Source organism: Salvelinus alpinus, chromosome 3 (assembly GCF_045679555.1).
Source record: "Salvelinus alpinus chromosome 3, SLU_Salpinus.1, whole genome shotgun sequence".
NCBI lineage: Eukaryota > Metazoa > Chordata > Actinopteri > Salmoniformes > Salmonidae > Salvelinus > Salvelinus alpinus.
In genome coordinates this window covers 1,077,772-1,104,548 of record NC_092088.1, presented here as the reverse complement: position 1 = coordinate 1,104,548, position 26,777 = coordinate 1,077,772, and the positions used below count along the sequence as shown (strand labels likewise).

The 26,777-nt window shown below is 49.7% G+C and overlaps 1 protein-coding gene across 10 annotated transcripts in view; it reads right to left on the bottom strand.

The window, feature by feature from the left end:
• LOC139569908 (uncharacterized) overlaps positions 1 to 26,777 on the bottom strand; it is a 215,956-nt gene that overhangs the window by 131,442 nt on the left and 57,737 nt on the right. For 9 of the 10 annotated variants that reach the window (XM_071391238.1, XM_071391246.1, XM_071391242.1 and 6 more), the window contains exons 3-8: positions 22,446 to 22,750; positions 16,321 to 16,480; positions 15,998 to 16,201; positions 15,552 to 15,704; positions 2,442 to 2,659; positions 1,681 to 1,870 (exon numbers count right to left, since the gene is read on the bottom strand). In XM_071391238.1, the coding sequence (XP_071247339.1) occupies positions 1,681 to 1,870; positions 2,442 to 2,659; positions 15,552 to 15,704; positions 15,998 to 16,201; positions 16,321 to 16,480; positions 22,446 to 22,750 (1,230 nt within the window). Of the gene's footprint in view, positions 1 to 1,680; positions 1,871 to 2,441; positions 2,660 to 15,551; positions 15,705 to 15,915; positions 15,944 to 15,997; positions 16,202 to 16,320; positions 16,481 to 22,445; positions 22,751 to 26,777 lie in introns of those variants that run through there. The other variant, XM_071391248.1, reaches the window with a different exon arrangement.

Here is a 26,777-nt window from a genome sequence, read left to right as displayed (position 1 = left end):
AGCTCGTTCCCGTCGCTAGATGCAGCGAACTGAAAAGACAAGCGACCCAGGGATGTGTGTGCTTTGGGGACCTTTAACAGAATGTGACTGGCAGAACGGGTATTGTATATGGAGGATGAGGGCTGCAGTAGGTATCTCAGATAGGGGGGAGTGAGGCCAAAGAGGGTTTTATAAGTAAGCATCAACCAGTGGGTCTTGCGACGGGTATACAGAGATGACCAGTTTACAGAGGAGTATAGAGTGCAGTGATGTGTCCTATGAGGAGCATTGGTGGCAAATCTGATGACCGAATGGTAAAGAACATCTAGTCGCTTGAGAGCACCCTTACCTGCCGATCTATAAATTACGTCTCTGTAATCTAGCATGTGTAGGATGGTCATCTGAATCAGGGTTAGTTTGGCAGCTGGGGTGAAAGAGGAACGATTACAATAGAGGAAACCAAGTCTAGAGTTAACCTTTAGCCTGCAGCTTTGATATGTGCTGAGAGAAGGACAGTGTACCATCTAGCCATACTCCCAAGTACTTGTATGAGGTGACTACCTCAATCTCTAAACCCTCAGAGGTAGTAATCACACCGGTGGGGAGAGGGGCATTCTTCTTACCAAACCACATGACCTTTGTTTTGGAGGTGTTCAGAACAAGGTTAAGGGCAGAGAAAGCTTGTTGGACACTAAGAAAGCTTTGTTGTAGAGCGTTTAACACAAAATCCAGGGAGGGGCCAGCTGAGTATAAGACTGTATCATCTGCATATAAATGGATGAGAGAGCTTCCTACTGCCTGAGCTATGTTGGTGATGTAAATTGAGAAGAGTGTGGGGCCTAGGATCGAGCCTTGGGGTACTCCCTTGGTGACAGGCAGTGGCTGAGACAGCAGATGTTGTGACTTTATACACTGCACTATTTGAGAGAGGTAGTTAGCAAACCAGGCCAAAGACCACTCAGAGACACCAATACTCCTTAACCGGCCCCCAAGAATGGAATGGTCTACCGTATCAAACGCTTTGGCCAAGTCAATAAAAAAATAGCAGCACAACATTGCTTAGAATCAAGGGAAATGGTGACATCATTGAGGACCTTTAAGGTTGCAGTGACACATCCATAACCTGAGCGGAAACCAGATTGCATCCCAGAGAGAATACTATAGACATCAAGAAAGCCAGTCAGTTGATTATTGACAAGTTTTACCAACACTTTTGATAAACAGGGCAAAATAGAAATCGGCCTGTAACAGTTAGGATCACCTTGATCTCCCCTTTTAAATAAAGGACACACCGAGCAATAGGAACCTCCCCAGAGAGGAGAGACAGGTTAAAAAGGACTGAGAACGGCGCTGATAGGGGCTGCAACCTTAAAGAAAAAAGGACCTAGACAACCAGGTGAGGGGAGTTCCTAACTAATCAATGACTTGATCAATCAAGTAGAAGGGAGGATTGAAAACCCGCAGACACTCTTCCCTCCATGGAATTGACACCTCTGTGTTAGACAGCTGGGGCTACGTTTACACAGTTAACCCTGGTCTTTTGACCAATCACATCAGAGTAGTCAGGTAGCAGCCATAGTTACACAAACCCAGAACCCTAAAGTGTATTATATATCCAGGGGTTGTACGACTCAATGTTAACCATCTGAACCAACCAATCAACCAACCAATCAACCAACCAACCAATCAAGTAGACCCTACCATGTTGGCCAGGTGGTGCTCAGCGTTCAGCAGGTTCCTCCCTGCAGCATCCAGCTCCTCCAACTCCTCCAACTTCCTGTCAATCTGGACATCCATCTCCATCTCCACAGCCATTGGCTCCTGGTCATCCCTCCCACAATGCAACACTCTCTCAGAGAAAATACACTCCCGAGTGTCCTCCATCCACGATCTGTCCATTCAAAAGGGTGGCGGGGGAAAAGGAAGAGAGGGAGGGAAGAAGAAGACAGACAGACAGTGAGTAAAGCCATGAACAGGACATAATGATGATGGTATCCAGACTTAACACTTTATGATAGTGGAGGAATTCACTTCCTCAAATACTCTACGGAACCCGGAACCACAGAACTAACAGAACTATGGAACCCATGGATATAACAATAACTATACCGACCTCCCCAACACGTGTTAAATTACTGACAAAGCCTGCCTGACAGACTAGGACATCCTGTTATGATCTGAAACAGCTAACAGGCTCCAGTCATAGTGACTCTCAGCAGGCTACAGTGGGACTATGAAAGAAACTCTATCTTAATTCAACTACTCTCCATTCCTATCTCCTCACCTCCTTCTCAAAAATATTGGAGGAGTGTGTCCAAGGTCTCTTCACACAGACCCTTTTCTCCAATGGGGTTTGAGAATGAGGCGAGGAAAGAGGATGCAAGAAGTCCAAGAAAGATGAATTCAGAAAGAGCCTCTGATTGAGTCAGAAGGGGCCAGTATGGTTTATATCATCTGCTTACATCATGGCCAGGTAGGTCCTGAAGAAGTCCTGCAGGTGAACAAACTGTCGTAATCTGTCTCTGTTCTCCTCTACGTTCCTCCTTAATTCCCTCCAAACCCCCAGGGCTCCCTGCACCTCCACCCCCAGGAAGGTCACTCTCTCTGGGCATAGCTCCTCAAGATAATCAGTCTGTCTCTGGAGCTCCTCCACCTCTTCCTTCAGTACAGCATAATTAACCTACAGGGAACAATGACAACAGGTTGAATTATGATATGGATGGATGGAAGGAAGGAAGGAAGGAAGGAAGGAAGGAAGGAAGGAAGGAAGGAAGGAAGGAAGGAAGGAAGGAAGGAAGGAAGGAAGGAAGGAAGGAAGGAAGGAAGGAAGGAAGGAAGGAAGGGTGGACGGACGGACGGACGGGCGGACGGGCGGGCGGGCGGGCGGATGGATGGATGGATGGATGGGTGGGTGGGTGGATGGCCACGCGTGTGAGAGGTGTTATTTAGACTTCTCAGTCGGAGTACGGTATGAATGGAGAAGAACCGTATGTTAGACATAGTCAAGTCGTTCTGTTGTTTCAATCAGAACCAGTAGCTAATATCTGTGAAGTCTCGATGGGAGTGACACTTCATCATGTTTTTCAGTTACTCATGGTGGATGGCTGATCAATGACTGCACAGTTATTTCAGTATGTTATAGACCCCATTTGGTCCTGCTGTTTTCACTGGGTCCAGATTCCAGACAGTAATGTGTGTATTCAGTCTGGGGGGTACGGTATGACAAACACACAAATGTCTGGACTGGACACACACACACACCACCCACTAAACCTCCAACTCTTGTGACAGACACACAAACACACACACACACACAAACACACATCCTTGGTGGACAATAAACTCTGTGTGTGATGGCATGTTGTAATTTACATCCTTAATGGAACAGAAATCAGGGTTGGTTCATGCTTGCTGATTGGCTCACGGGTCTCTGTGGGTCAGAGTGGAGAGAGAAACTCTGACACAACAGGAAACAGACAGCTTGTGAAACAAGGTGAAGGAAGGAGGAGAGAGGAGGGAGGGCTTCCTTTGTTCCACAACAGCCATTGTATCCTATTACACGACGACCATTAACCAACACCAATGTAATATATTGTTATATATAGTGAAGGAAGTGGCTCTAATCCACAGCGTGTTTCAAGACCTGGAGATTTCTGAAAGTCTCTACTTTGTTCCTTCAATGAAAGAAGAACAGGAAGACGTTAGAGCGTTGAAGTGTCTAGTCCCTCTAGTCCCCCCCCCCCACCTCTATGTAGTATTACTGCTCCTCTAGTACCTCTAGTCCCCCCCACCTTTAGGTAGTATTAATGCTCCTCTAGTCCCTCTAGTCCCTCTAGTCCCCCCCCCCACCTCTAGATAGTATTACTGCTCCTCTAGTACCTCTAGTCCCCCCCACCTCTAGGTAGTATTACTGCTCCTCTAGTCCCTCTAGTCCCCCCCACCTCTAGGTAGTATTACTGCTCCTCTAGTCCCTCTAGTCCCCCTCACCTCTAGATAGTATTACTGCTCCTCTAGTCCCTCTAGTCCCCCCCACCTCTAGGTAGTATTACTGCTCCTCTAGTCCCTCTAGTCCCCCCCCACCTCTAGGTAGTATTACTGCTCCTCTAGTCCCTCTAGTCCCCCCCACCTCTAGGTAGTATTACTGCTCCTCTAGTCCCTCTAGTCCCTCTAGTCCCCCCCCCCACCTCTAGATAGTATTACTGCTCCTCTAGTACCTCTAGTCCCCCCCACCTCTAGGTAGTATTACTGCTCCTCTAGTCCCTCTAGTCCCCCCCACCTCTAGGTAGAATTACTGCTCCTCTAGTCCCTCTAGTCCCTCTATTCCCCCCCACCTCTAGGTAGTATTACTGCTCCTCTAGTCCCTCTAGTCCCTCTAGTCCCCCCCCACCTCTAGGTAGTATTACTACTCCTCTAGTCCCTCTAGTCCCCCCCACCTCTAGGTAGTATTACTGCTCCTCTAGTCCCTCTAGTCCCCCCCCCACCTCTAGGTAGTATTACTGCTCCTCTAGTCCCTCTAGTCCCTCTATTCCCCCCCACCTCTAGGTAGTATTACTGCTCCTCTAGTCCCTCTAGTCCCTCTAGTCCCCCCCCCACCTCTAGGTAGTATTACTGCTCCTCTAGTCCCTCTAGTCCCTCTAGTCCCCCTCACCTCTAGGTAGTATTACTGCTCCTCTAGTCCCTCTAGTCCCTCTATTCCCCCTCACCTCTAGGTAGTATTACTGCTCCTCTAGTCCCTCTAGCCCCCCCCCCCCCCCACCTCTAGGTAGTATTACTGCTCCTCTAGTCCCTCTAGTCCCCCCCACCTCTAGGTAGTATTACTGCTCCTCTAGTCCCTCTAGTCCCCCCCCCACCTCTAGGTAGTATTACTGCTCCTCTAGTCCCTCTAGTCCCCCCCCACCTCTCGGTAGAATTACTGCTCCTCTAGTCCCTCTAGTCCCTCTAGTCCCCCCCCCCCCCACCTCTAGGTAGTATTACTGCTCCTCTAGTCCCTCTAGTCCCCCCCCACCTCTAGGTAGTATTACTGCTCCTCTAGTCCCTCTAGTCCCCCTCACCTCTAGGTAGTATTACTGCTCCTCTAGTCCCTCTAGTCCCTCTAGTCCCCCCCCCACCTCTAGATAGTATTACTGCTCCTCTAGTCCCTCTAGTCCCCCCCCCCCACCTCTAGATAGTATTACTGCTCCTCTAGTCCCTCTAGTCCCCCCCCCACCTCTAGGTAGTATTACTGCTCCTCTAGTCCCTCTAGTCCCCCCCCCCCACCTCTAGGTAGTATTACTGCTCCTCTAGTCCCTCTAGTCCCCCCCCCCCACCTCTAGATAGTATTACTGCTCCTCTAGTCCCTCTAGTCCCTCTAGTCCCCCCCACCTCTAGGTAGTATTACTGCTCCTCTAGTCCCTCTAGTCCCTCTAGTCCCCCCCCCACCTCTAGATAGTATTACTGCTCCTCTAGTCCCTCTAGTCCCCCCCACCTCTAGGTAGTATTACTGCTCCTCTAGTCCCTCTAGTCCCTCTGGTCCCCCCCCCCCACCTCTAGATAGTATTACTGATCCTCTAGTCCCTCTAGTCCCCCCCACCTCTAGGTAGTATTACTGCTCCTCTAGTCCCTCTAGTCCCTCTAGTCCCCCCCCCCCACCTCTAGGTAGTATTACTGCTCCTCTAGTCCCTATAGTCCCTCCCCCCCACCTCTAGGTAGTATTACTGCTCCTCTAGTCCCTCTAGCCCCCCCCCCCCCCCCCCCCCACCTCTAGGAAGTATTACTGCTCCTCTAGTCCCTGTAGTCCCCCCCCCCCACCTCTAGGTAGTATTACTGCTCCTCTAGTCCCTCTAGTCCCCCCCACCTCTAGATAGTATTACTGCTCCTCTAGTCCCTCTAGTCCCCCCCCCCACCTCTAGATAGTATTACTGCTCCTCTAGTCCCTCTAGTCCCTCTAGTCCCCCCCCACCTCTAGGTAGTATTACTACTCCTCTAGTCCCTCTAGTCCCCCCCACCTCTAGGTAGTATTACTGCTCCTCTAGTCCCTCTAGTCCCCCCCCCACCTCTAGGTAGTATTACTGCTCCTCTAGTCCCTCTAGTCCCTCTATTCCCCCCCACCTCTAGGTAGTATTACTGCTCCTCTAGTCCCTCTAGTCCCTCTAGTCCCCCCCCCACCTCTAGGTAGTATTACTGCTCCTCTAGTCCCTCTAGTCCCTCTAGTCCCCCTCACCTCTAGGTAGTATTACTGCTCCTCTAGTCCCTCTAGTCCCTCTATTCCCCCTCACCTCTAGGTAGTATTACTGCTCCTCTAGTCCCTCTAGCCCCCCCCCCCCCACCTCTAGGTAGTATTACTGCTCCTCTAGTCCCTCTAGTCCCCCCCACCTCTAGGTAGTATTACTGCTCCTCTAGTCCCTCTAGTCCCCCCCCACCTCTAGGTAGTATTACTGCTCCTCTAGTCCCTCTAGTCCCCCCCCACCTCTCGGTAGAATTACTGCTCCTCTAGTCCCTCTAGTCCCTCTAGTCCCCCCCCCCACCTCTAGGTAGTATTACTGCTCCTCTAGTCCCTCTAGTCCCCCCCCACCTCTAGGTAGTATTACTGCTCCTCTAGTCCCTCTAGTCCCCCTCACCTCTAGGTAGTATTACTGCTCCTCTAGTCCCTCTAGTCCCTCTAGTCCCCCCCCACCTCTAGATAGTATTACTGCTCCTCTAGTCCCTCTAGTCCCCCCCCCCACCTCTAGATAGTATTACTGCTCCTCTAGTCCCTCTAGTCCCCCCCCCACCTCTAGGTAGTATTACTGCTCCTCTAGTCCCTCTAGTCCCCCCCCCCACCTCTAGGTAGTATTACTGCTCCTCTAGTCCCTCTAGTCCCCCCCCCACCTCTAGATAGTATTACTGCTCCTCTAGTCCCTCTAGTCCCTCTAGTCCCCCCCACCTCTAGGTAGTATTACTGCTCCTCTAGTCCCTCTAGTCCCTCTAGTCCCCCCCCCACCTCTAGATAGTATTACTGCTCCTCTAGTCCCTCTAGTCCCCCCCACCTCTAGGTAGTATTACTGCTCCTCTAGTCCCTCTAGTCCCTCTGGTCCCCCCCCCACCTCTAGATAGTATTACTGATCCTCTAGTCCCTCTAGTCCCCCCCACCTCTAGGTAGTATTACTGCTCCTCTAGTCCCTCTAGTCCCTCTAGTCCCCCCCCCCACCTCTAGGTAGTATTACTGCTCCTCTAGTCCCTATAGTCCCTCCCCCCCACCTCTAGGTAGTATTACTGCTCCTCTAGTCCCTCTAGCCCCCCCCCCCCCACCTCTAGGAAGTATTACTGCTCCTCTAGTCCCTGTAGTCCCCCCCCCCACCTCTAGGTAGTATTACTGCTCCTCTAGTCCCTCTAGTCCCCCCCACCTCTAGATAGTATTACTGCTCCTCTAGTCCCTCTAGTCCCCCCCCCCCCACCTCTAGATAGTATTACTGCTCCTCTAGTCCCTCTAGTCCCCCCCCCCCCCACCTCTAGGTAGTATTACTGCTCCTCTAGTCCCTCTAGTCCCCCCCACCTCTAGATAGTATTACTGCTCCTCTAGTCCCTCTAGTCCCCCCCCACCTCTAGGTAGTATTACTGCTCCTCTAGTCCCTCTAGTCCCCCTCACCTCTAGGTAGTATTACTGCTCCTCTAGTCCCTCTAGTCCCCCTCACCTCTAGGTAGTATTACTGCTCCTCTAGTCCCTCTAGTCCCCCCCACCTCTAGGTAGTATTACTGCTCCTCTAGTCCCTCTAGTCCCCCCCCCACCTCTAGGTAGTATTACTGCTCCTCTAGTCCCTATAGTCCCCCCCTCACCTCTAGGTAGTATTACTGCTCCTCTAGTCCCTCTAGCCCCCCCCCCCCACCTCTAGATAGTATTACTGCTCCTCTAGTCCCTCTAGTCCCCCCCCCACCTCTAGGTAGTATTACTGCTCCTCTAGTCCCTCTAGTCCCCCCCCCCACCTCTAGGTAGTATTACTGCTCCTCTAGTCCCTCTAGTCCCCCCCCACCTCTAGGTAGTATTACTGCTCCTCTAGTCCCTCTAGTCCCCCCCCCACCTCTAGGTAGTATTACTGCTCCTCTAGTCCCTCTAGTCCCCCCCCCACCTCTAGGTAGTATTACTGCTCCTCTAGTCCCTCTAGTCCCCCCCCCACCTCTAGGTAGTATTACTGCTCCTCTAGTCCCTCTAGTCCCCCCCCCCACCTCTAGGTAGTATTACTGCTCCTCTAGTCCCTCTAGTCCCTCTAGTCCCCCTCACCTCTAGGAAGTATTACTGCTCCTCTAGTCCCTCTAGTCCCCCCCCACCTCTAGGTAGTATTACTGCACCTCTAGTCCTTCTAGTCCCCCCCCCACCTCTAGATTGTATTACTGCTCCTCTAGTCCCTCTAGACCCCCCCCCCCACCTCTAGGAAGTATTACTGCTCCTCTAGTCCCTCTAGTCCCCCCCCCCACCTCTAGGAAGTATTACTGCTCCTCTAGTCCCTCTAGTCCCTCTAGTCCCCCCCCCACCTCTAGGTAGTATTACTGCTCCTCTAGTCCCTCTAGTCCCCCCCCCACCTTTAGATAGTATTACTGCTCCTCTAGTCCCTCTAGTCCCCCCCACCTCTAGGTAGTATTACTGCTCCTCTAGTCCCTCTAGTCCCTCTAGTCCCCCCCCCACCTCTAGGTAGTATTACTGCTCCTCTAGTCCCTATAGTCCCTCCCCCCCACCTCTAGGTAGTATTACTGCTCCTCTAGTCCCTCTAGCCCCCCCCCCCCCACCTCTAGGAAGTATTACTGCTCCTCTAGTCCCTGTAGTCTCCACCCCCCACCTCTAGGTAGTATTACTGCTCCTCTAGTCCCTCTAGTCCCCCCCACCTCTAGATAGTATTACTGCTCCTCTAGTCCCTCTAGTCCCCCCCCCACCTCTAGATAGTATTACTGCTCCTCTAGTCCCTCTAGTCCCCCCCCCCCCCCGCACCTCTAGGTAGTATTACTGCTCCTCTAGTCCCTCTAGTCCCCCCCACCTCTAGATAGTATTACTGCTCCTCTAGTCCCTCTAGTCCCCCCCCACCTCTAGGTAGTATTACTGCTCCTCTAGTCCCTCTAGTCCCCCTCACCTCTAGGTAGTATTACTGCTCCTCTAGTCCCTCTAGTCCCCCTCACCTCTAGGTAGTATTACTGCTCCTCTAGTCCCTCTAGTCCCCCCCACCTCTAGGTAGTATTACTGCTCCTCTAGTCCCTATAGTCCCCCCCCCACCTCTAGGTAGTATTACTGCTCCTCTAGTCCCTATAGTCCCCCCCTCACCTCTAGGTAGTATTACTGCTCCTCTAGTCCCTCTAGCCCCCTCCCCCCCACCTCTAGATAGTATTACTGCTCCTCTAGTCCCTATAGTCCCCCCCTCACCTCTAGGTAGTATTACTGCTCCTCTAGTCCCTCTAGCCCCCTCCCCCCCCACCTCTAGATAGTATTACTGCTCCTCTAGTCCCTCTAGTCCCCCCCCCACCTCTAGGTAGTATTACTGCTCCTCTAGTCCCTCTAGTCCCCCCCCCCCACCTCTAGGTAGTATTACTGCTCCTCTAGTCCCTCTAGTCCCCCCCCACCTCTAGGTAGTATTACTGCTCCTCTAGTCCCTCTAGTCCCCCCCCCACCTCTAGGTAGTATTACTGCTCCTCTAGTCCCTCTAGTCCCCCCCCCACCTCTAGGTAGTATTACTGCTCCTCTAGTCCCTCTAATCCCCCCCCCACCTCTAGATAGTATTACTGCTCCTCTAGTCCCTCTAGTCCCTCTAGTCCCCCTCACCTCTAGGAAGTATTACTGCTCCTCTAGTCCCTCTAGTCCCCCCCCACCTCTAGGTAGTATTACTGCTCCTCTAGTCCTTCTAGTCCCCCCCCCCCCACCTCTAGATAGTATTACTGCTCCTCTAGTCCCTCTAGCCCCCCCCCCCCACCTCTAGGAAGTATTACTGCTCCTCTAGTCCCTCTAGTCCCCCCCCCCACCTCTAGGAAGTATTACTGCTCCTCTAGTCCCTCTAGTCCCTCTAGTCCCCCCCCCCCACCTCTAGGTAGTATTACTGCTCCTCTAGTCCCTCTAGTCCCCCCCCCCACCTCTAGATAGTATTACTGCTCCTCTAGTCCCTCTAGTCCCCCTCACCTCTAGGTAGTATTACTGCTCCTCTAGTCCCTCTAGTCCCTCTAGTCCCCCTCCACCTCTAGATAGTATTACTGCTCCTCTAGTCCCTCTAGTCCCCCCCCACCTCTAGGTAGTATTACTGCTCCTCTAGTCCCTCTAGTCCCCCCCCACCTCTAGGTAGTATTACTGCTCCTCTAGTCCCTCTAGTCCCTCTAGTCCCCTCCACCTCTAGGTAGTATTACTGCTCCTTTAGTCCCTCTAGTCCCCCCCACCTCTAGGTAGTATTACTGCTCCTCTAGTCCCTCTATTCCCCCCCACCTCTAGGTAGTATTACTGCTCCTCTAGTCCCTCTAGTCCCCCCCCCCACCTCTAGGAAGTATTACTGCTCCTCTAGTCCCTCTAGTCCCCCCCCCCCACCTCTAGGTAGTATTACTGCTCCTCTAGTCCCTCTAGTCCCCCCCCACCTCTAGGTAGTATTACTGCTCCTCTAGTCCCTCTAGTCCCCCCCCCCCCACCTCTAGGAAGTATTACTGCTCCTCTAGTCCCTCTAGTCCCCCCCACCTCTAGGTAGTATTACTGCTCCTCTAGTCCCTCTAGTCCCCCCCCCCCCACCTCTAGGTAGTATTACTGCTCCTCTAGTCCCTCTAGCCCCCCCCCCCCCACCTCTAGGAAGTATTACTGCTCCTCTAGTCCCTCTAGTCCCCCCCCCACCTCTAGGTAGTATTACTGCTCCTCTAGTCCCTCTAGTCCCCCCCCCCACCTCTAGGTAGTATTACTGCTCCTCTAGTCCCTTTAGTCCCCCCCCACCTCTAGGTAGTATTACTGCTCCTCTAGTCCCTCTAGGCCCCCCCCCCCCACCTCTAGGAAGTATTACTGCTCCTCTAGTCCCTCTAGTCCCCCCCCCCACCTCTAGGTAGTATTACTGCTCCTCTAGTCCCTCTAGTCCCCCCCCCCACCTCTAGGTAGTATTACTGCTCCTCTAGTCCCTCTAGTCCCCCCCCCCCCCACCTCTAGGTAGTATTACTGCTCCTCTAGTCCCTCTAGTCCCCCCCCACCTCTAGGTAGTATTACTGCTCCTCTAGTCCCTCTAGTCCCCCCCCACCTCTAGGTAGTATTACTGCTCCTCTAGTCCCTCTATTCCCCCCCACCTCTAGGTAGTATTACTGCTCCTCTAGTCCCTCTAGTCCCCCCCCCACCTCTAGGTAGTATTACTGCTCCTCTAGTCCCTCTAGTCCCCCCCCACCTCTAGGTAGTATTACTGCTCCTCTAGTACCTCTAGTCCCCCCCACCTCTAGGTAGTATTACTGCTCCTCTAGTCCCTCTAGTCCCCCCCCCCCCACCTCTAGGAAGTATTACTGCTCCTCTAGTCCCTCTAGTCCCCCCCCACCTCTAGGTAGTATTACTGCTCCTCTAGTCCTTCTAGTCCCCCCCCCACCTCTAGATAGTATTACTGCTCCTCTAGTCCCTCTAGCCCCCCCCCCCACCTCTAGATAGTATTACTGCTCCTCTAGTCCCTCTAGTCCCCCCCCACCTCTAGGTAGTATTACTGCTCCTCTAGTCCTTCTAGTACCCCCCCACCTCTAGGTAGTATTACTGCTCCTCTAGTCCCTCTAGCCTCCCCCCCCCCACCTCTAGGTAGTATTACTGCTCCTCTAGTCCCTCTAGTCCCCCCCCACCTCTAGGTAGTATTACTGCTCCTCTAGTCCCTCTAGTCCCCCCCCACCTCTAGATAGTATTACTGCTCCTCTAGTCCCTCTAGTCCCTCTAGTCCCCCCCCCCCCCCACCTCTAGGTAGTATTACTGCTCCTCTAGTCCCTCTAGTCCCTCTAGTCCCCCCCCCACCTCTAGGTAGTATTACTGCTCCTCTAGTCCCTCTAGTCCCCCCCACCTCTAGGTAGTATTACTGCTCCTCTAGTCCCTCTAGTCCCCCTCACCTCTAGGTAGTATTACTGCTCCTCTAGTCCCTCTAGTCCCCCCCACCTCTAGGTAGTATTACTGCTCCTCTAGTCCCTCTAGTCCCCCCCCACCTCTAGGTAGTATTACTGCTCCTCTAGTCCCTCTAGTCCCTCTAGTCCCCCCCCCCCACCTCTAGGTAGTATTACTGCTCCTCTAGTCCCTCTAGTCCCTCTAGTCCCCCCCCCCCGCCTCTAGGTAGTATTACTGCTCCTCTAGTCCCTCTAGTCCCCCCCACCTCTAGGTAGTATTACTGCTCCTCTAGTCCCTCTAGTCCCTCTAGTCCCCCTCACCTCTAGGTAGTATTACTGCTCCTCTAGTACCTCTAGTCCCCCCCACCTCTAGGTAGTATTACTGCTCCTCTAGTCCCTCTAGTCCCCCTCACCTCTAGGTAGTATTACTGCTCCTCTAGTCCCTCTAGTCCCCCCCTCACCTCTAGGTAGTATTACTGCTCCTCTAGTCCCTCTAGTCCCTCTAGTCCCCCCCCCACCTCTAGGTAGTATTACTGCTCCTCTAGTCCCTCTAGTCCCCCTCACCTCTAGGTAGTATTACTGCTCCTCTAGTCCCTCTAGTCCCTCTAGTCCCCCCCCCACCTCTAGGTAGTATTACTGCTCCTCTAGTCCCTCTAGTCCCCCCCCCACCTCTAGATAGTATTACTGCTCCTCTAGTCCCTCTAGTCCCCCCCCACCTCTAGGTAGTATTACTGCTCCTCTAGTCCCTCTAGTCCCCCTCACCTCTAGGTAGTATTACTGCTCCTCTAGTCCCTCTAGTCCCCCCCCCCACCTCTAGGTAGTATTACTGCTCCTCTAGTCCCTCTAGCCACCCCCCCACCTCTAGGTAGTATTACTGCTCCTCTAGTCCCTCTAGTCCCTCTAGTCCCTCTAGCCCCCCCCACCTCTAGGTAGTATTACTGCTCCTCTAGTCCCTCTAGTCCCCCCCACCTCTAGGTAGTATTACTGCTCCTCTAGTCCCTCTAGTCCCCCTCACCTCTAGGTAGTATTACTGCTCCTCTAGTCCCTCTAGTCCCCCTCACCTCTAGGTAGTATTACTGCTCCTCTAGTCCCTCTAGTCCCTCTAGTCCCCCCCCCACCTCTAGGTAGTATTACTGCTCCTCTAGTCCCTCTAGTCCCTCTAGTCCCCCCCCCCACCTCTAGGTAGTATTACTGCTCCTCTAGTACCTCTAGTCCCTCTAGTCCCCCCCCCACCTCTAGATAGTATTACTGCTCCTCTAGTCCCTCTAGTCCCCCCCACCTCTAGGTAGTATTACTGCTCCTCTAGTCCCTCTAGTCCCCCCCCCACCTCTAGGTAGTATTACTGCTCCTCTAGTCCCTCTAGTCCCCCCCTCACCTCTAGATAGTATTACTGCTCCTCTAGTCCCTCTAGTCCCCCCCCCCCACCTCTAGATAGTATTACTGCTCCTCTAGTCCCTCTAGTACCCCCCCCACCTCTAGGTAGTATTACTGCTCCTCTAGTCCCTCTAGCCCCCCCCCCCCCCACCTCTAGGTAGTATTACTGCTCCTCTAGTCCCCCCCCCCCACCTCTAGGTAGTATTACTGCTCCTCTAGTCCCTCTAGGTGGTATTGCTGTTCCTCTAGCCCCCCCCCCCCTCACCTCTAGGTGGTCTTGCTGTTCCTTTAGTCCCCCCCCCCCTCACCTCTAAGTGGTCTTGCTGTTCCTTTAGTCCCCCCCTCACCTCTAGGTGGTTTTGCTGTCCCTTTAGTCCCCCCCTCACCTCTAGGTGGTCTTGCTGTTCCCTTAGTCCCCCCCTCACCTCTAGGTGGTCTTGCTGTTCCTCTAGCCTCCCCCCCCCTCACCTGTAGGTGGTCTTGCTGTTCCTCTTACCCCCCCCCCCTCACCTCTAGGTGGTCTTGCTGTTCCTCTAGTCCCCCCCCCTCACCTCTAGGTGGTCTTGCTGTTCCTTTAGTCCCCCCCCCTCACCTCTAGGTGGTCTTGCTGTTCCTTTAGTCCCCCCCCCCTCACCTCTAGGTGGTTTTGCTGTTCCTTTAGTCTTCCCCCTCACCTCTAGGGGGTCTTGCTGTTCCTTTAGTCCCCCCCTCACCTCTAGGTGGTTTTGCTGTTCCTTTAGTCCCCCCCTCATCTCTAGGTGGTCTTGCTGTTCCTCTAGTCCCCCCCCCCCCCCCTCACCTGTAGGTGGTCTTGCTGTTCCTCTAGCCACCCCCCCTCACCTGTAGGTGGTCTTGCTGTTCCTCTAGCCCCCCCCCCGCTCACCTGTAGGTGGTCTTGCTGTTCCTCTAGCCCCCCCCCCCCCTCACCTGTAGGTGGTCTTGCTGTTCCTCTAGTCCCTTTAGTCCCCCCCTTACCTCTAGGTGGTTTTGCTGTTCCTTTAGTCCCCCCCCCCCCCCTCACCTCTAGGTGGTCTTGCTGTTCCTTTAGTCCCCCCCCCCCCCTCACCTCTAGGTGGTCTTGCTGTTCCTTTAGTCCCCCCCCCCCTCACCTCTAGGTGGTCTTGCTGTTCCTTTAGTCCCCCCCCCTCACCTCTAGGTGGTCTTGCTGTTCCTTTAGTCCCCCCCCCCCTCACCTCTAGGTGGTCTTGCTGTTCCTCTAGTCCCCCCCTCACCTCTAGGTGGTCTTGCTGTTCCTTTAGTCCCCCCCTCACCTCTAGGTGGTCTTGCTGTTCCTCTAGCCCCCCCCTCACCTCTAGGTGGTCTTGCTGTTCCTCTAGCCTCCCCCCCCCTCACCTCTAGGTGGTCTTGCTGTTCCTCTAGCCCCCCCCCCCTCACCTCTAGGTGGTCTTGCTGTTCCTTTAGTCCCCCCCCCTCACCTCTAGGTGGTCTTGCTGTTCCTTTAGTCCCCCCCCCCCCTCACCTCTAGGTGGTCTTGCTGTTCCTTTAGTCCCCCCCCCTCACCTCTAGGTGGTCTTGCTGTTCCTTTAGTCCCCCCCCCCCCTCACCTCTAGGTGGTCTTGCTGTTCCTTTAGTCCCCCCCCCCTCACCTCTAGGTGGTCTTGCTGTTCCTTTAGTCCCCCCCCCCTCACCTCTAGGTGGTCTTGCTGTTCCTTTAGTCCCCCCCCCCTCACCTCTAGGTGGTCTTGCTGTTCCTTTAGTCCCCCCCCCCTCACCTCTAGGTGGTCTTGCTGTTCCTCTAGTCCCCCCCTCACCTCTAGGTGGTCTTGCTGTTCCTTTAGTCCCCCCCTCACCTCTAGGTGGTCTTGCTGTTCCTCTAGCCCCCCCCTCACCTCTAGGTGGTCTTGCTGTTCCTCTAGCCCCCCCCCCCCCTCACCTCTAGGTGGTCTTGCTGTTCCTCTAGCCCCCCCCCCCTCACCTCTAGGTGGTCTTGCTGTTCCTCTAGCCCCCCCCCCCCCCCCCCTCACCTCTAGGTGGTCTTGCTGTTCCTCTAGTCCCCCCTCACCTCTAGGTGGTCTTGCTGTTCCTCTAGTCCCCCCTCACCTCTAGGTGGTCTTGCTGTTCCTTTAGTCCCCCCCTCACCTCTAGGTGGTCTTGCTGTTCCTTTAGTCCCCGCCTCACCTCTAGGGGGTCTTGCTGTTCCTTTAGTCCCCCCCCCCCCCCCTCACCTCTAGGTGGTCTTGCTGTTCCTCTAGTCCCTCTAGTCCACAACGTTCTGGTTCACAGCGCATGGCCATGTCTTTCTCTCTCTGCAGGAGGTCCAGGTTCAGCTCTCTACTGCAGCACAGACTGTCCTCCACACGCACTGACAGCACAGCCAGCTGGGACAGCAGAGAGGAGAGAGCAGAGGGAGACTAGGGTCAGTCACAGATTGGTTTATTCTGTCAAGTAAACAAACTAAAGGAAACAGTTTTCACTGTTCTTCTACAACAACCATGTTGCCATGGATACTGTACAGTAGATGTGAGATCAACACAGACTCCACCGGACCTTCACAATACCAGAACCTGTCAACCCTCTGGGCCATCCTACCTGTCGGATCATAGTCTGGATGGCTTGATCATGGCTGGACCTTCACAATACCAGAACCTGTCAACCCTCTGGGCCATCCTACCTGTCGGATCATAGTCTGGATGGCTTGATCATGGATGTGATTCTGTGATCGTCCTCTCTCTCTGACCGTGTCATTCAACATCTCCACTGCCTCCCGCAGCTCCTCTACAGGGTTTCCCAGCGGCTCCTTCAGGGGCTCCCCACCATCGCTTCCACCCCCATCACCCAGCAGGGTAAGAGCTGAGCTGATCTCACTGTGGAGAGGCTGGGAGACAAACACAGGAGGTGATTTACCCAAAGTTATTAAAGACAGACTAACCCTCGGGTACCTAAGGTAGTATGCTGTGTGGTGTGACTTCAAGCAGGTGAAACGCTGTGCCTCACCTGTCCAAGGTTACTGCTGTAGCCCCACCCCCTGGCCTCCTGGGTCTCCTCTAGCTCCACCCTCTCCTCTAGCTCCACCGTCTCCAGAAACTCTGTCAGCATCCTGGTGTCCTGCAGCGATGAGCTCTGCTGGGTTAGCGTATTCTGGACACGTTGGTACCTGGTGACACAGAGTACAGAGTTAAATCAGAGTTAAGTTTAGAATCTGCTTCCTATTTCGCAACAAAGCATCCTTCACTCATGCTGCCAAACATACCCTCGTAAAACTGACCATCCTACCGATCCTCGACTTCGGCGATGTCATTTACAAAATAGCCTCCAACATTCTACTCAGTAAACTGGATGCAGTCTATCACAGTGCCATCCGTTTTGTCACCAAAGCCCCATACACTACCCACCACTGCGACCTGTACGCTCTCGTTGGCTGGCCCTCGCTTCATACTCGTCGCCAAACCCACTGGCTCCAGGTCATCTACAAGTCTCTGCTAGGTAAAGCCCCGCCTTGTCTCAGCTCGCTGGTCACCATAGCAGCACCTACCTGTAGCACGCGCTCCAGCAGGTATATCTCTCTGGTCACCCCCAAAACCAATTCTTCCTTTGGCCGCCTCTCCTTCCAGTTCTCTGGTGCCAATGACTGGAACGAACTACAAAAATCTCTGAAACTGGAAACACTTATCTCCCTCACTAGCTTTAAGCACCAGCTGTCAGAGCAACTCACAGATCACTGCACCTGTACATAGCCCATCTATAATTTAGCCCAAACAACTACCTCTTCCCCTACTGTATTTATTTATTTTGCTCCTTTGCACCCCATTATTTATATTTCTACTTTGCACATTCTTCCACTGCAAATCTACCATTCCAGTGTTTTACTTGCTATATTGTATTTACTTCGCCACCATGGCCTTTTTGTTGCCTTTACCTCCCTTATCTCACCTCATTTGCTCACATTGTATATAGACTTATTTTTCTACTGTATTATTGACTGTATGTTTGTTTTACTCCATGTGTAACTCTGTGTTGCTGTATGTGTCGAACTGCTTTGCTTTATCTTGGCCAGGTCGCAGTTGTAAATGAGAACCTGTTCTCAACTAACCTGGTTAAATAAAGATGATCTGGCCTACCTGGTTAAACTATCATTATGACATCATGGTCTACCTGGTTAAATAAAGATGATCTGGCCTACCTGGTTAAACTATCATTATGACATCATGGTCTACCTGGTTAAATAAAGATGATCTGGCCTACCTGGTTAAACTATCATTATGACATCATGGCCTACCTGGTTAAATAAAGATGATCTGGCCTACCTGGTTAAACTATCATTATGACATCATGGTCTACCTGGTTAAATAAAGATGATCTGGCCTACCTGGTTAAACTATCATTATGACATCATGGTCTACCTGGTTAAATAAAGATGATCTGGCCTACCTGGTAAAATAAAGATGATCTGGCCTACCTGGTTAAACTATCATTATGACATCATGGTCTACCTGGCTAAATAAAGATGATCTGGCCTACCTGGTTAAACTATCATTATGACATCATGGTCTACCTGGCTAAATAAAGATGATCTGGCCTACCTGGTTAAACTATCATTATGACATCATGGTCTACCTGGTTAAATAAAGGTGATCTGGCCTACCTGGTTAAACTATCATTATGACATCATGGTCTACCTGGTTAAATAAAGATGATCTGGCCTACCTGGTTAAACTATCATTATGACATCATGGTCTACCTGGCTAAATAAAGATGATCTGGCCTACCTGGTTAAACTTTCATTATGACATCATGGTCTACCTGGTTAAATAAAGATGATCTGGCCTACCTGGTTAAACTATCATTATGACATCATGGTCTACCTGGTTAAATAAAGATGATCTGGCCTACCTGGTTAAACTATCATTATGACATCATGGTCTACCTGGTTAAATAAAGATGATCTGGCCTACCTGGTTAAACTATCATTATGACATCATGGTCTACCTGGTTAAATAAAGATGATCTGGCCTACCTGGTTAAACTATCATTATGACATCATGGTCTACCTGGTTAATTAAAGATGATCTGGCCTACCTGGTTAAACTATCATTATGACATCATGGTCTACCTGGTTAAATAAAGATGATCTGGCCTACCTGGTTAAACTATCATTATGACATCATGGTCTACCTGGTTAAATAAAGATGATCTGGCCTACCTGGTTAAACTATCATTATGACATCATGGTCTACCTGGTTAAATAAAGATGATCTGGCCTACCTGGTTAAACTATCATTATGACATCATGGTCTACCTGGTTAAATAAAGATGATCTGGCCTACCTGGTTAAACTATCATTATGACATCATGGTCTACCTGGTTAAATAAAGATGATCTGGCCTACCTGGTTAAACTATCATTATGACATCATGGTCTACCTGGTTAAATAAAGATGATCTGGCCTACCTGGTTAAACTATCATTATGACATCATGGTCTACCTGGTTAAATAAAGATGATCTGGCCTACCTGGTTAAACTATCATTATGACATCATGGTCTACCTGGTTAAATAAAGATGATCTGGCCTACCTGGTTAAACTATCATTATGACATCATGGTCTACCTGGTTAAATAAAGATGATCTGGCCTACCTGGTTAAACTATCATTATGACATCATGGTCTACCTGGTTAAATAAAGATGATCTGGCCTACCTGGTTAAACTATCATTATGACATCATGGTCTACCTGGTTAAATAAAGATGATCTGGCCTACCTGGTTAAACTATCATTATGACATCATGGTCTACCTGGTTAAATAAAGATGATCTGGCCTACCTGGTTAAACTATCATTATGACATCATGGTCTACCTGGTTAAATAAAGATGATCTGGCCTACCTGGTTAAACTATCATTATGACATCATGGTCTACCTGGTTAAATAAAGATGATCTGGCCTACCTGGTTAAACTATCATTATGACATCATGGTCTACCTGGTTAAATAAAGATGATCTGGCCTACCTGGTTAAACTATCATTATGACATCATGGTCTACCTGGTTAAATAAAGATGATCTGGCCTACCTGGTTAAACTATCATTATGACATCATGGTCTACCTGGCTAAATAAAGATGAAATATAAAAATGTAAAACATCAACATTCAACACTTAACCTACAATAAAGGCCCGTCAGTCTGTGGTGAGATGCTGTAGCCTCTGGCTTGTGTATTAGACGTCAGTCTGTGGTGAGATGCTATAGCCTCTGGCTTGTGTATTAGACGTCAGTCTGTGGTGAGATGCTGTAGCCTCTGGCTTGTGTATTAGACGTCAGTCTGTGGTGAGATGCTGTAGCCTCTGGCTTGTGTATTAGACGTCAGTCTGTGGTGAGATGCTATAGCCTCTGGCTTGTTTATTAGACGTCAGTCTGTGGTGAGATGCTATAGCCTCTGGCTTGTGTATTAGACGTCAGTCTGTGGTGAGATGCTATAGCCTCTGGCTTGTTTATTAGACGTCAGTCTGTGGTGAGATGCTGTAGCCTCTGGCTTTTGTATTAGACGTCAGTCTGTGGTGAGATGCTGTAGCCTCTGGCTTGTTTATTAGACGTCAGTCTGTGGTGAGATGCTATAGCCTCTGGCTTGTTTATTAGACGTCAGTCTGTGGTGAGATGCTGTAGCCTCTGGCTTGTGTATTAGACGTCAGTCTGTGGTGAGATGCTGTAGCCTCTGGCTTGTGTATTAGACGTCAGTCTGTGGTGAGATGCTATAGCCTCTGGCTTGTTTATTAGACGTCAGTCTGTGGTGAGATGCTATAGCCTCTGGCTTGTGTATTAGACGTCAGTCTGTGGTGAGATGCTGTAGCCTCTGGCTTGTTTATTAGACGTCAGTCTGTGGTGAGATGCTATAGCCTCTGGCTTGTGTATTAGACGTCAGTCTGTGGTGAGATGCTGTAGCCTCTGGCTTGTTTATTAGACGTCAGTCTGTGGTGAGATGCTGTAGCCTCTGGCTTGTGTATTAGACGTCAGTCTGTGGTGAGATGCTGTAGCCTCTGGCTTGTGTATTAGACGTCAGTCTCTCTGTATATTAACACACAGAGCCAGACTGTTAAAGACACCAAGCCTCCTGTATATTAACACACAGAGCCAGACTGTTAAAGACACCAAGCCTCCTGTATATTAACACACAGAGCCAGACTGTTAAGGACACCAAGCCTCCTGTATATTAACACACAGAGCCAGTCTGTTAAAGACACCAAGCCTCCTTTATACTGTGTGTTCTGCCACTGTGTACTCTCTGTTTTTGGCCAAATAGCATTCTAGTTTGCTCAGTTTTTTTGTTAATTCTTTCCAATGTGTCAAGTAATTATCTTTTTGTTTTCTCGTGATTTGGTTGGGTCTAATTAAACTACAAACAATGCATGCAGGGCAGAATTAGGCAAATATCCATTAATAATAAAAACTCAAAAAAGACCAATTAAGTTTTGGAAACATCTAAAATACAGTGACCTCCTCTCATATCATTACCAAGCCCTGCAATGCCAAGAGCTGAGCAAAGAAAAGAGTCCCCTCATCCAGCACAATATTTTGACAGTTTTGGAAACTTTAGAGTGTTTTCTATCCTAATCTGTCAATTGTATGCATATTCTAATATCTGAGCCTGAGAAATAGTCAGTTTACCTTGGGAACGTTATTTTTCCAAATATAAAAATTCTGCACCCTAGCTTCAATTGTGTGTTTGTAGTTTTCCTCTGGACATGTAGGAGAATCTTACAGAACTCTGCATGCAGGGTTTCAATGGGGTGTTTGTCCCATTTGGTGAAATCTTGTTTTGCAAGTGGACCCCACACCTCGCTGCCATAAAGTGCAGTTGGTTCAATGACATATTCAATTAGTTTTAGCCAAATTGTAATAGGTATTTCAATTTGAATTAGCTTTTTAATGGCGTAGAATGCCCTGCGTGCTTTCTCTCTCAGTTCATTCACTGCCTCTCTCTCTCTGCACCCCCCCCTCTCTCTCTGCCCCCCCCTCTCTTACTCTCTACTCTCTCTCTCTGCCCCCCCCCCCTCTCTCTCTCTCTCTCTCTCTCTCCCTCTCTCACTCTCTGCTCTCTCTCTCTCTCCCCCCTCTCTCACTCTCTGCTCTCTCTCTCTCTCCCCCCCCTCTCTCACTCTCTGCTCTCTCTCTGCCCCCCCCCCCCCCCCCTCTCTCTCCAGCTGTAGGACAGTTGGTTATGATGACATCATTGTATCTGTCAGTGGAGTGGATTTCTTAGATGGTCATTGGTTCTGGAACATTCTGGAACATAACAGGTCACTGCTTTCCACCTCACTAAGATGAACACACACCAAGAGGAATATATCAACAATAGAACCAGCGGTTGGACAGAGTACCACCCGTGCAAAACCAAATGTCTTAGTAATGGTGACTCAGAGTAGTCTGATGTGGTTCACTTCCTGGGTGTTAGTAAAGGTGTAATCTAGCCTAGTGAGAGGAGGGGACCCTTGGTCTGAACACAGACAACCTGGGGGTGTTAGTAAAGGTGTAATCTAGCCTAGTGAGAGGAGGGGACCCTTGGTGTGAACATAGACAACCTGGGGGTGTTAGTAAAGGTGTAATCTAGCCTAGTGAGAGGAGGGGACCCTTGGTGTGAACATAGACAACCTGGGGGTGTTAGTAAAGGTGTAATCTAGCCTAGTGAGAGGAGGGGACCCTTGGTCTGAACATAGACAACCTGGGGGTGTTAGTAAAGGTGTAATCTAGCCTAGTGAGAGGAGGGGACCCTTGGTCTGAACATAGACAACCTGTGGGTGAAACTCCAATCAGGATTCAAGAGGAGACGTCACTTAGGGTACATTAATCATGAAGGAACAACCCACACCCACCCTCTCTCTCTCCCTTACTCTCTCTGTCTCATCTCTCTCTCTCTCTCTCTCTTTCTGTCTCTCTGTCTCTCCCTTACTCTCTCTCTCTCTCTCTCTCTCTCTCTCTCTCTCTCTGTCTCTCTGTCTCTCTGTCTCTCTGTCTCTCTGTCTCTGTCTCTGTCTCTGTCTCTGTCTCTGTCTCTGTCTCTGTCTCTGTCTCTCCCTTTCTCTCTCTCTCCCTTTCTCTCTCTCTCCCCCTCTCCACCCTGGGTACTCACTTTCTCTCCACCTGGTCCATAAGATCTGGGAGGACCTGTGTGTGGTGTTGTGGCACCTGGAGGCCCTCAGTGTTTGGGTATCCTGGGCACTGACCCTCCCGCTGACCACCCAGCCTGTCCATCTCCTGTCTGAGTGCTGTTAGCTCCATTCCCCGGCAGGACATCTCTGTCTGGAGCAAGCAGCTGTCTCTCTCAGCCAGCCTCATGGTCTCTGTGTCTCCTGCCAGCTGGGAGTTCGACATGGACAGCTCTGCTGCCTCCAACCAGGCTTCTATACTACCCAAGGCCTGGAGGAGCTGCACTGTCTGGGAGGAGAGGGGAGGGAGGAGAGAAGAACTGCAAGGTCAACATCGGTCTAGACTCTAGAAGAAGGGTCAGAGCTGTACTGTCTGATAGGAGAGGTTAACTGCAGGGTCACCAATGTAATGACTGAGAGGTTAGGGTCAGGGTCAGGTTAGGGTCAGAGCTTCAGCATCACGCCAATTCTTTGCTGACTTTTCTCTATATATGATAGGTACTGGCGGCGACAAAGACTACTTTTATTTCTGCCCACTGATCTAGTCATGATTGCAGTGAAGTTTTGCCTACGGCTTAGTGTGAAATGTAGCCGTAATGCTGAGGCAGCATTGGAAGGCACTACCTTCTCTTCTACCTTCTCTTCTCAGAGCCCATTGGAAGGCATTACCTTCTCCTCTCAGAGCCCATTGGAAGGCACTACCTTCTCTTCTCAGAGCCCATTGGAAGGCATTACCTTCTCCTCTCAGAGCCCATTGGAAGGCACTACCTTCTCTTCTCAGAGCCCATTGGAAGGCACTACCTTCTCTTCTCAGAGCCCATTGGAAGGCACTACCTTCTCTTCTCAGAGCCCATTGGAAGGCATTACCTTCTCCTCTCAGAGCCCATTGGAAGGCACTACCTTCTCTTCTCAGAGCCCATTGGAAGGCACTACCTTCTCCTCTCAGAGCCCATTGGAAGGCACTACCTTCTCTTCTCAGAGCCCATTGGAAGGCACTACCTTCTCCTCTCAGAGCCCATTGGAAGGCACTACCTTCTCCTCTCAGAGCCCAACACATTGACTGTTTTCTAAGCCACAACTGGATGGATCCAGAAAGAATAACTGTTTTAATAAATATCACTGAATGACCAAAATATTGGAATAAAGTAGGCTAATGCAACTGAAGGTCATCCTAGTGTTGCTTACTGAAACTCCCAAGGTCATCAAATCGTTATAATACATTTGAACAAAGGTGTAAAGTTCTTAAGTAAAAATACTTTAAGTTACTACTTAAGTCGTTTTTTGGAGTATCTTTACTTTACTTTACTAGAGAATCTTTTTAACAACTTTTACTTTTGCTTCACTACATTCCTAAAGAAAATAACATACTTTTTACTCCATAAATTTTCCCTGACACCCAGAAGTACTTGTTCCATTTTGAATGCTTAGCCGGACAGGAAAATGGTCCAATTCACACACTTATTAACTTCTTGACGCTAGGGGTCAGATTATTTTTTTAAAATAACGTTCCCAAGGTAAACAGACTATTTCTCAGGTCCAGATCGTAGAATATGCATATAATTTACAGATTATGATAGAAAACACTCCAAAGTTTCTAAAACTGTCAAAATATTGTCTGTGAGTATAACAAACCTGATTCTGCAGGCGAAAACCTGAGAAAATATAACCCGGAAGTGATATTTCTTTAAAAAAATCTGTGTTTCCTGGCCAGTCTTTCTTCCATTTAAAGGGGTAAAATCTCGTTCATTTTTCAAAATAAAAGCCTGAAACTATGTCTAAAGCCTGCTCACAGCCTGAGGAAGCCATTGGAAAAGGAATCTGGTTGATGATTCCTTTTCCAATGGCTTCCTCAGGCTGTGACCAGGCTTTAGACATAGTTTTAGGCTTTTATTTTGAAAAATGAACGCGATTTTTCAAAAGTAGTCAGGTGTCCTCTGAATAGTTCCTGTGCGCGAGAGGGGAGCTCTCCATTTTCCTTTTCTCTCTTATTGAATAGGTTACGGTCCGGTTGAAATATTATCGATTATGTATGTTAAAAACAACCTGAGGATTGATTATAAAAAACATTTGACATCTTTCTACGACCATTACGGATACTTTTTGGAATTTTCGTCCAACGGAACGAGGCTGTACATTTCTCAACATAACGCGCAACCCAAATGGAGTTTTTTTTATATAAAAGTAATATTTATCGAACAAAAATAAAATTTGTTGTGTAACTGGGAGTCTCGTGAATGCAAACATCCGAAGATTATCAAAGGTAAGCGATTCATTTTATTGCTTTTCTGACTTTCGTGACCATGCTAATTTGGGGCTAGCTGTTGTAGCATTGATTGATACACTCACAAAAGCTTAGATTTCTTTCTCTGTAAAGCATATTTTCAAAATCTGACATGATAGGTGGATTAACAACACGCTAAGCTGTGTTTTGGTATATTTCACTTGTGATTGCATGATTATAAATATTTTTTGTAATATTTTTGAATTTGGCGCCCTGCAATTCAGCGGTTGTTTAGGGAAATTATCCCGTAATCGGGATCTGTGCGCAGAAAGGTTAATAGACCATCCCTGGTCATCCCTACGGCCTCTGATCTCACAGATGCACGAAAAACAAATGCTTCGTTTGTCTGAGTGTTGGAGCCGTAAATAATAAAAACAATGAAATGGTGAAGTCTGGTTTTGTTTCATTTAAGGAATTTGAAATTATTTATTTGTTTACTTTTACTTTTAGTATATTTTAGCAATTATATTTACTTTTGATACTTAAGTATATTTAAAACCAAATATTTGTAGACATTTACTCAAGTAGTATTTTACTGGGTGACTTACTTTTACTTGAGTCATTTTCTATTAACGTATCTATACTTTTACTCAAGTATGACGTTTGGGTACTTGTTCCACCACTGCATTTGGAACAATAGCCTACCCGCGTGTGGTCAACTATTTCAGCACCCTTTCGAGATGCTTTGAGACAAGCATGGGGACTCGTCTTGATAAATCAGATGTCAGATTTTTATTTTCACTGATTATCAGTTTGGATATTGATGTACAGAGGCCGATAAGGAAATACACTGGCAGAATCCACACTGACTGGCCCTAAACACTGTGGTCTAAACTGGCCCGCTGAACACTGTGGTCTAAACTGGCCTACTAAACACTGTGGTCTAAACTGGCCCCTTTGAACACTGTGGTCTAAACTGGCCCACTGAACACTGTGGTCTAAACTGGCCCACTGAACACTGTGGTCTAAACTGGCCCCTTTGAACACTGTGGTCTAAACTGGCCCACTGAACACTGTGGTCTATACTGGCCCACTGAACACTGTGGTCTAAACTGGCCCACTGAACACTGTGGTCTATACTGGCCCTAAACACTGTGGTCTATACTGGCCCACTGAACACTGTGGTCTAAACTGGCCCCTTTGAACACTGTGGTCTAAACTGGCCCACTGAACACTGTGGTCTAAACTGGCCCCTTTGAACACTGTGGTCTAAACTGGCCCACTGAACACTGTGGTCTATACTGGCCCACTGAACACTGTGGTCTAAACTGGCCCACTGAACACTGTGGTCTATACTGGCCCACTGAACACTGTGGTCTAAACTGGCCCTAAACACTGTGGTCTAAACTGGCCCACTGAACACTGTGGTCTATACTGGCCCACTGAACACTGTGGTCTATACTGGCCCACTGAACACTGTGGTCTATACTGGCCCTAAATACTGTGGTCTATACTGGCCCACTGAACACTGTGGTCTATACTGGCCCACTGAACACTGTTGTCTGAACTGGCCCACTGAACACTGTGGTCTAAACTGGCCTACTAAACACTGTGGTCTATACTGGCCCACTGAACACTGTGGTCTATACTGGCCCACTGAACACTGTGGTCTATTCTGGCCCACTGAACACTGTGGTCTATACTGGCCCTAAACACTGTGGTCTAAACTGACCTACTGAACACTGTGGTCTATACTGGCCCACTGAACACTGTGGTCTATACTGGCCCACTGAACACTGTGGTCTATACTGGCCCACTGAACACTGTGGTCTAAACTGGCCCACTGAACACTGTGGTCTAAACTGGCCCACTGAACACTGTGGTCTAAACTGGCCCACTGAACACTGTGGTCTATACTGGCCCTAAACACTGTGGTCTAAACTGGCCCACTGAACACTGTGGTCTATACTGGCCCACTGAACACTGTGGTCTATACTGGCCCACTGAACACTGTGGTCTAAACTGGCCCACTGAACACTGTGGTCTATACTGGCCCACTGAACACTATTGTCTGAACTGGCCCACTGAACACTGT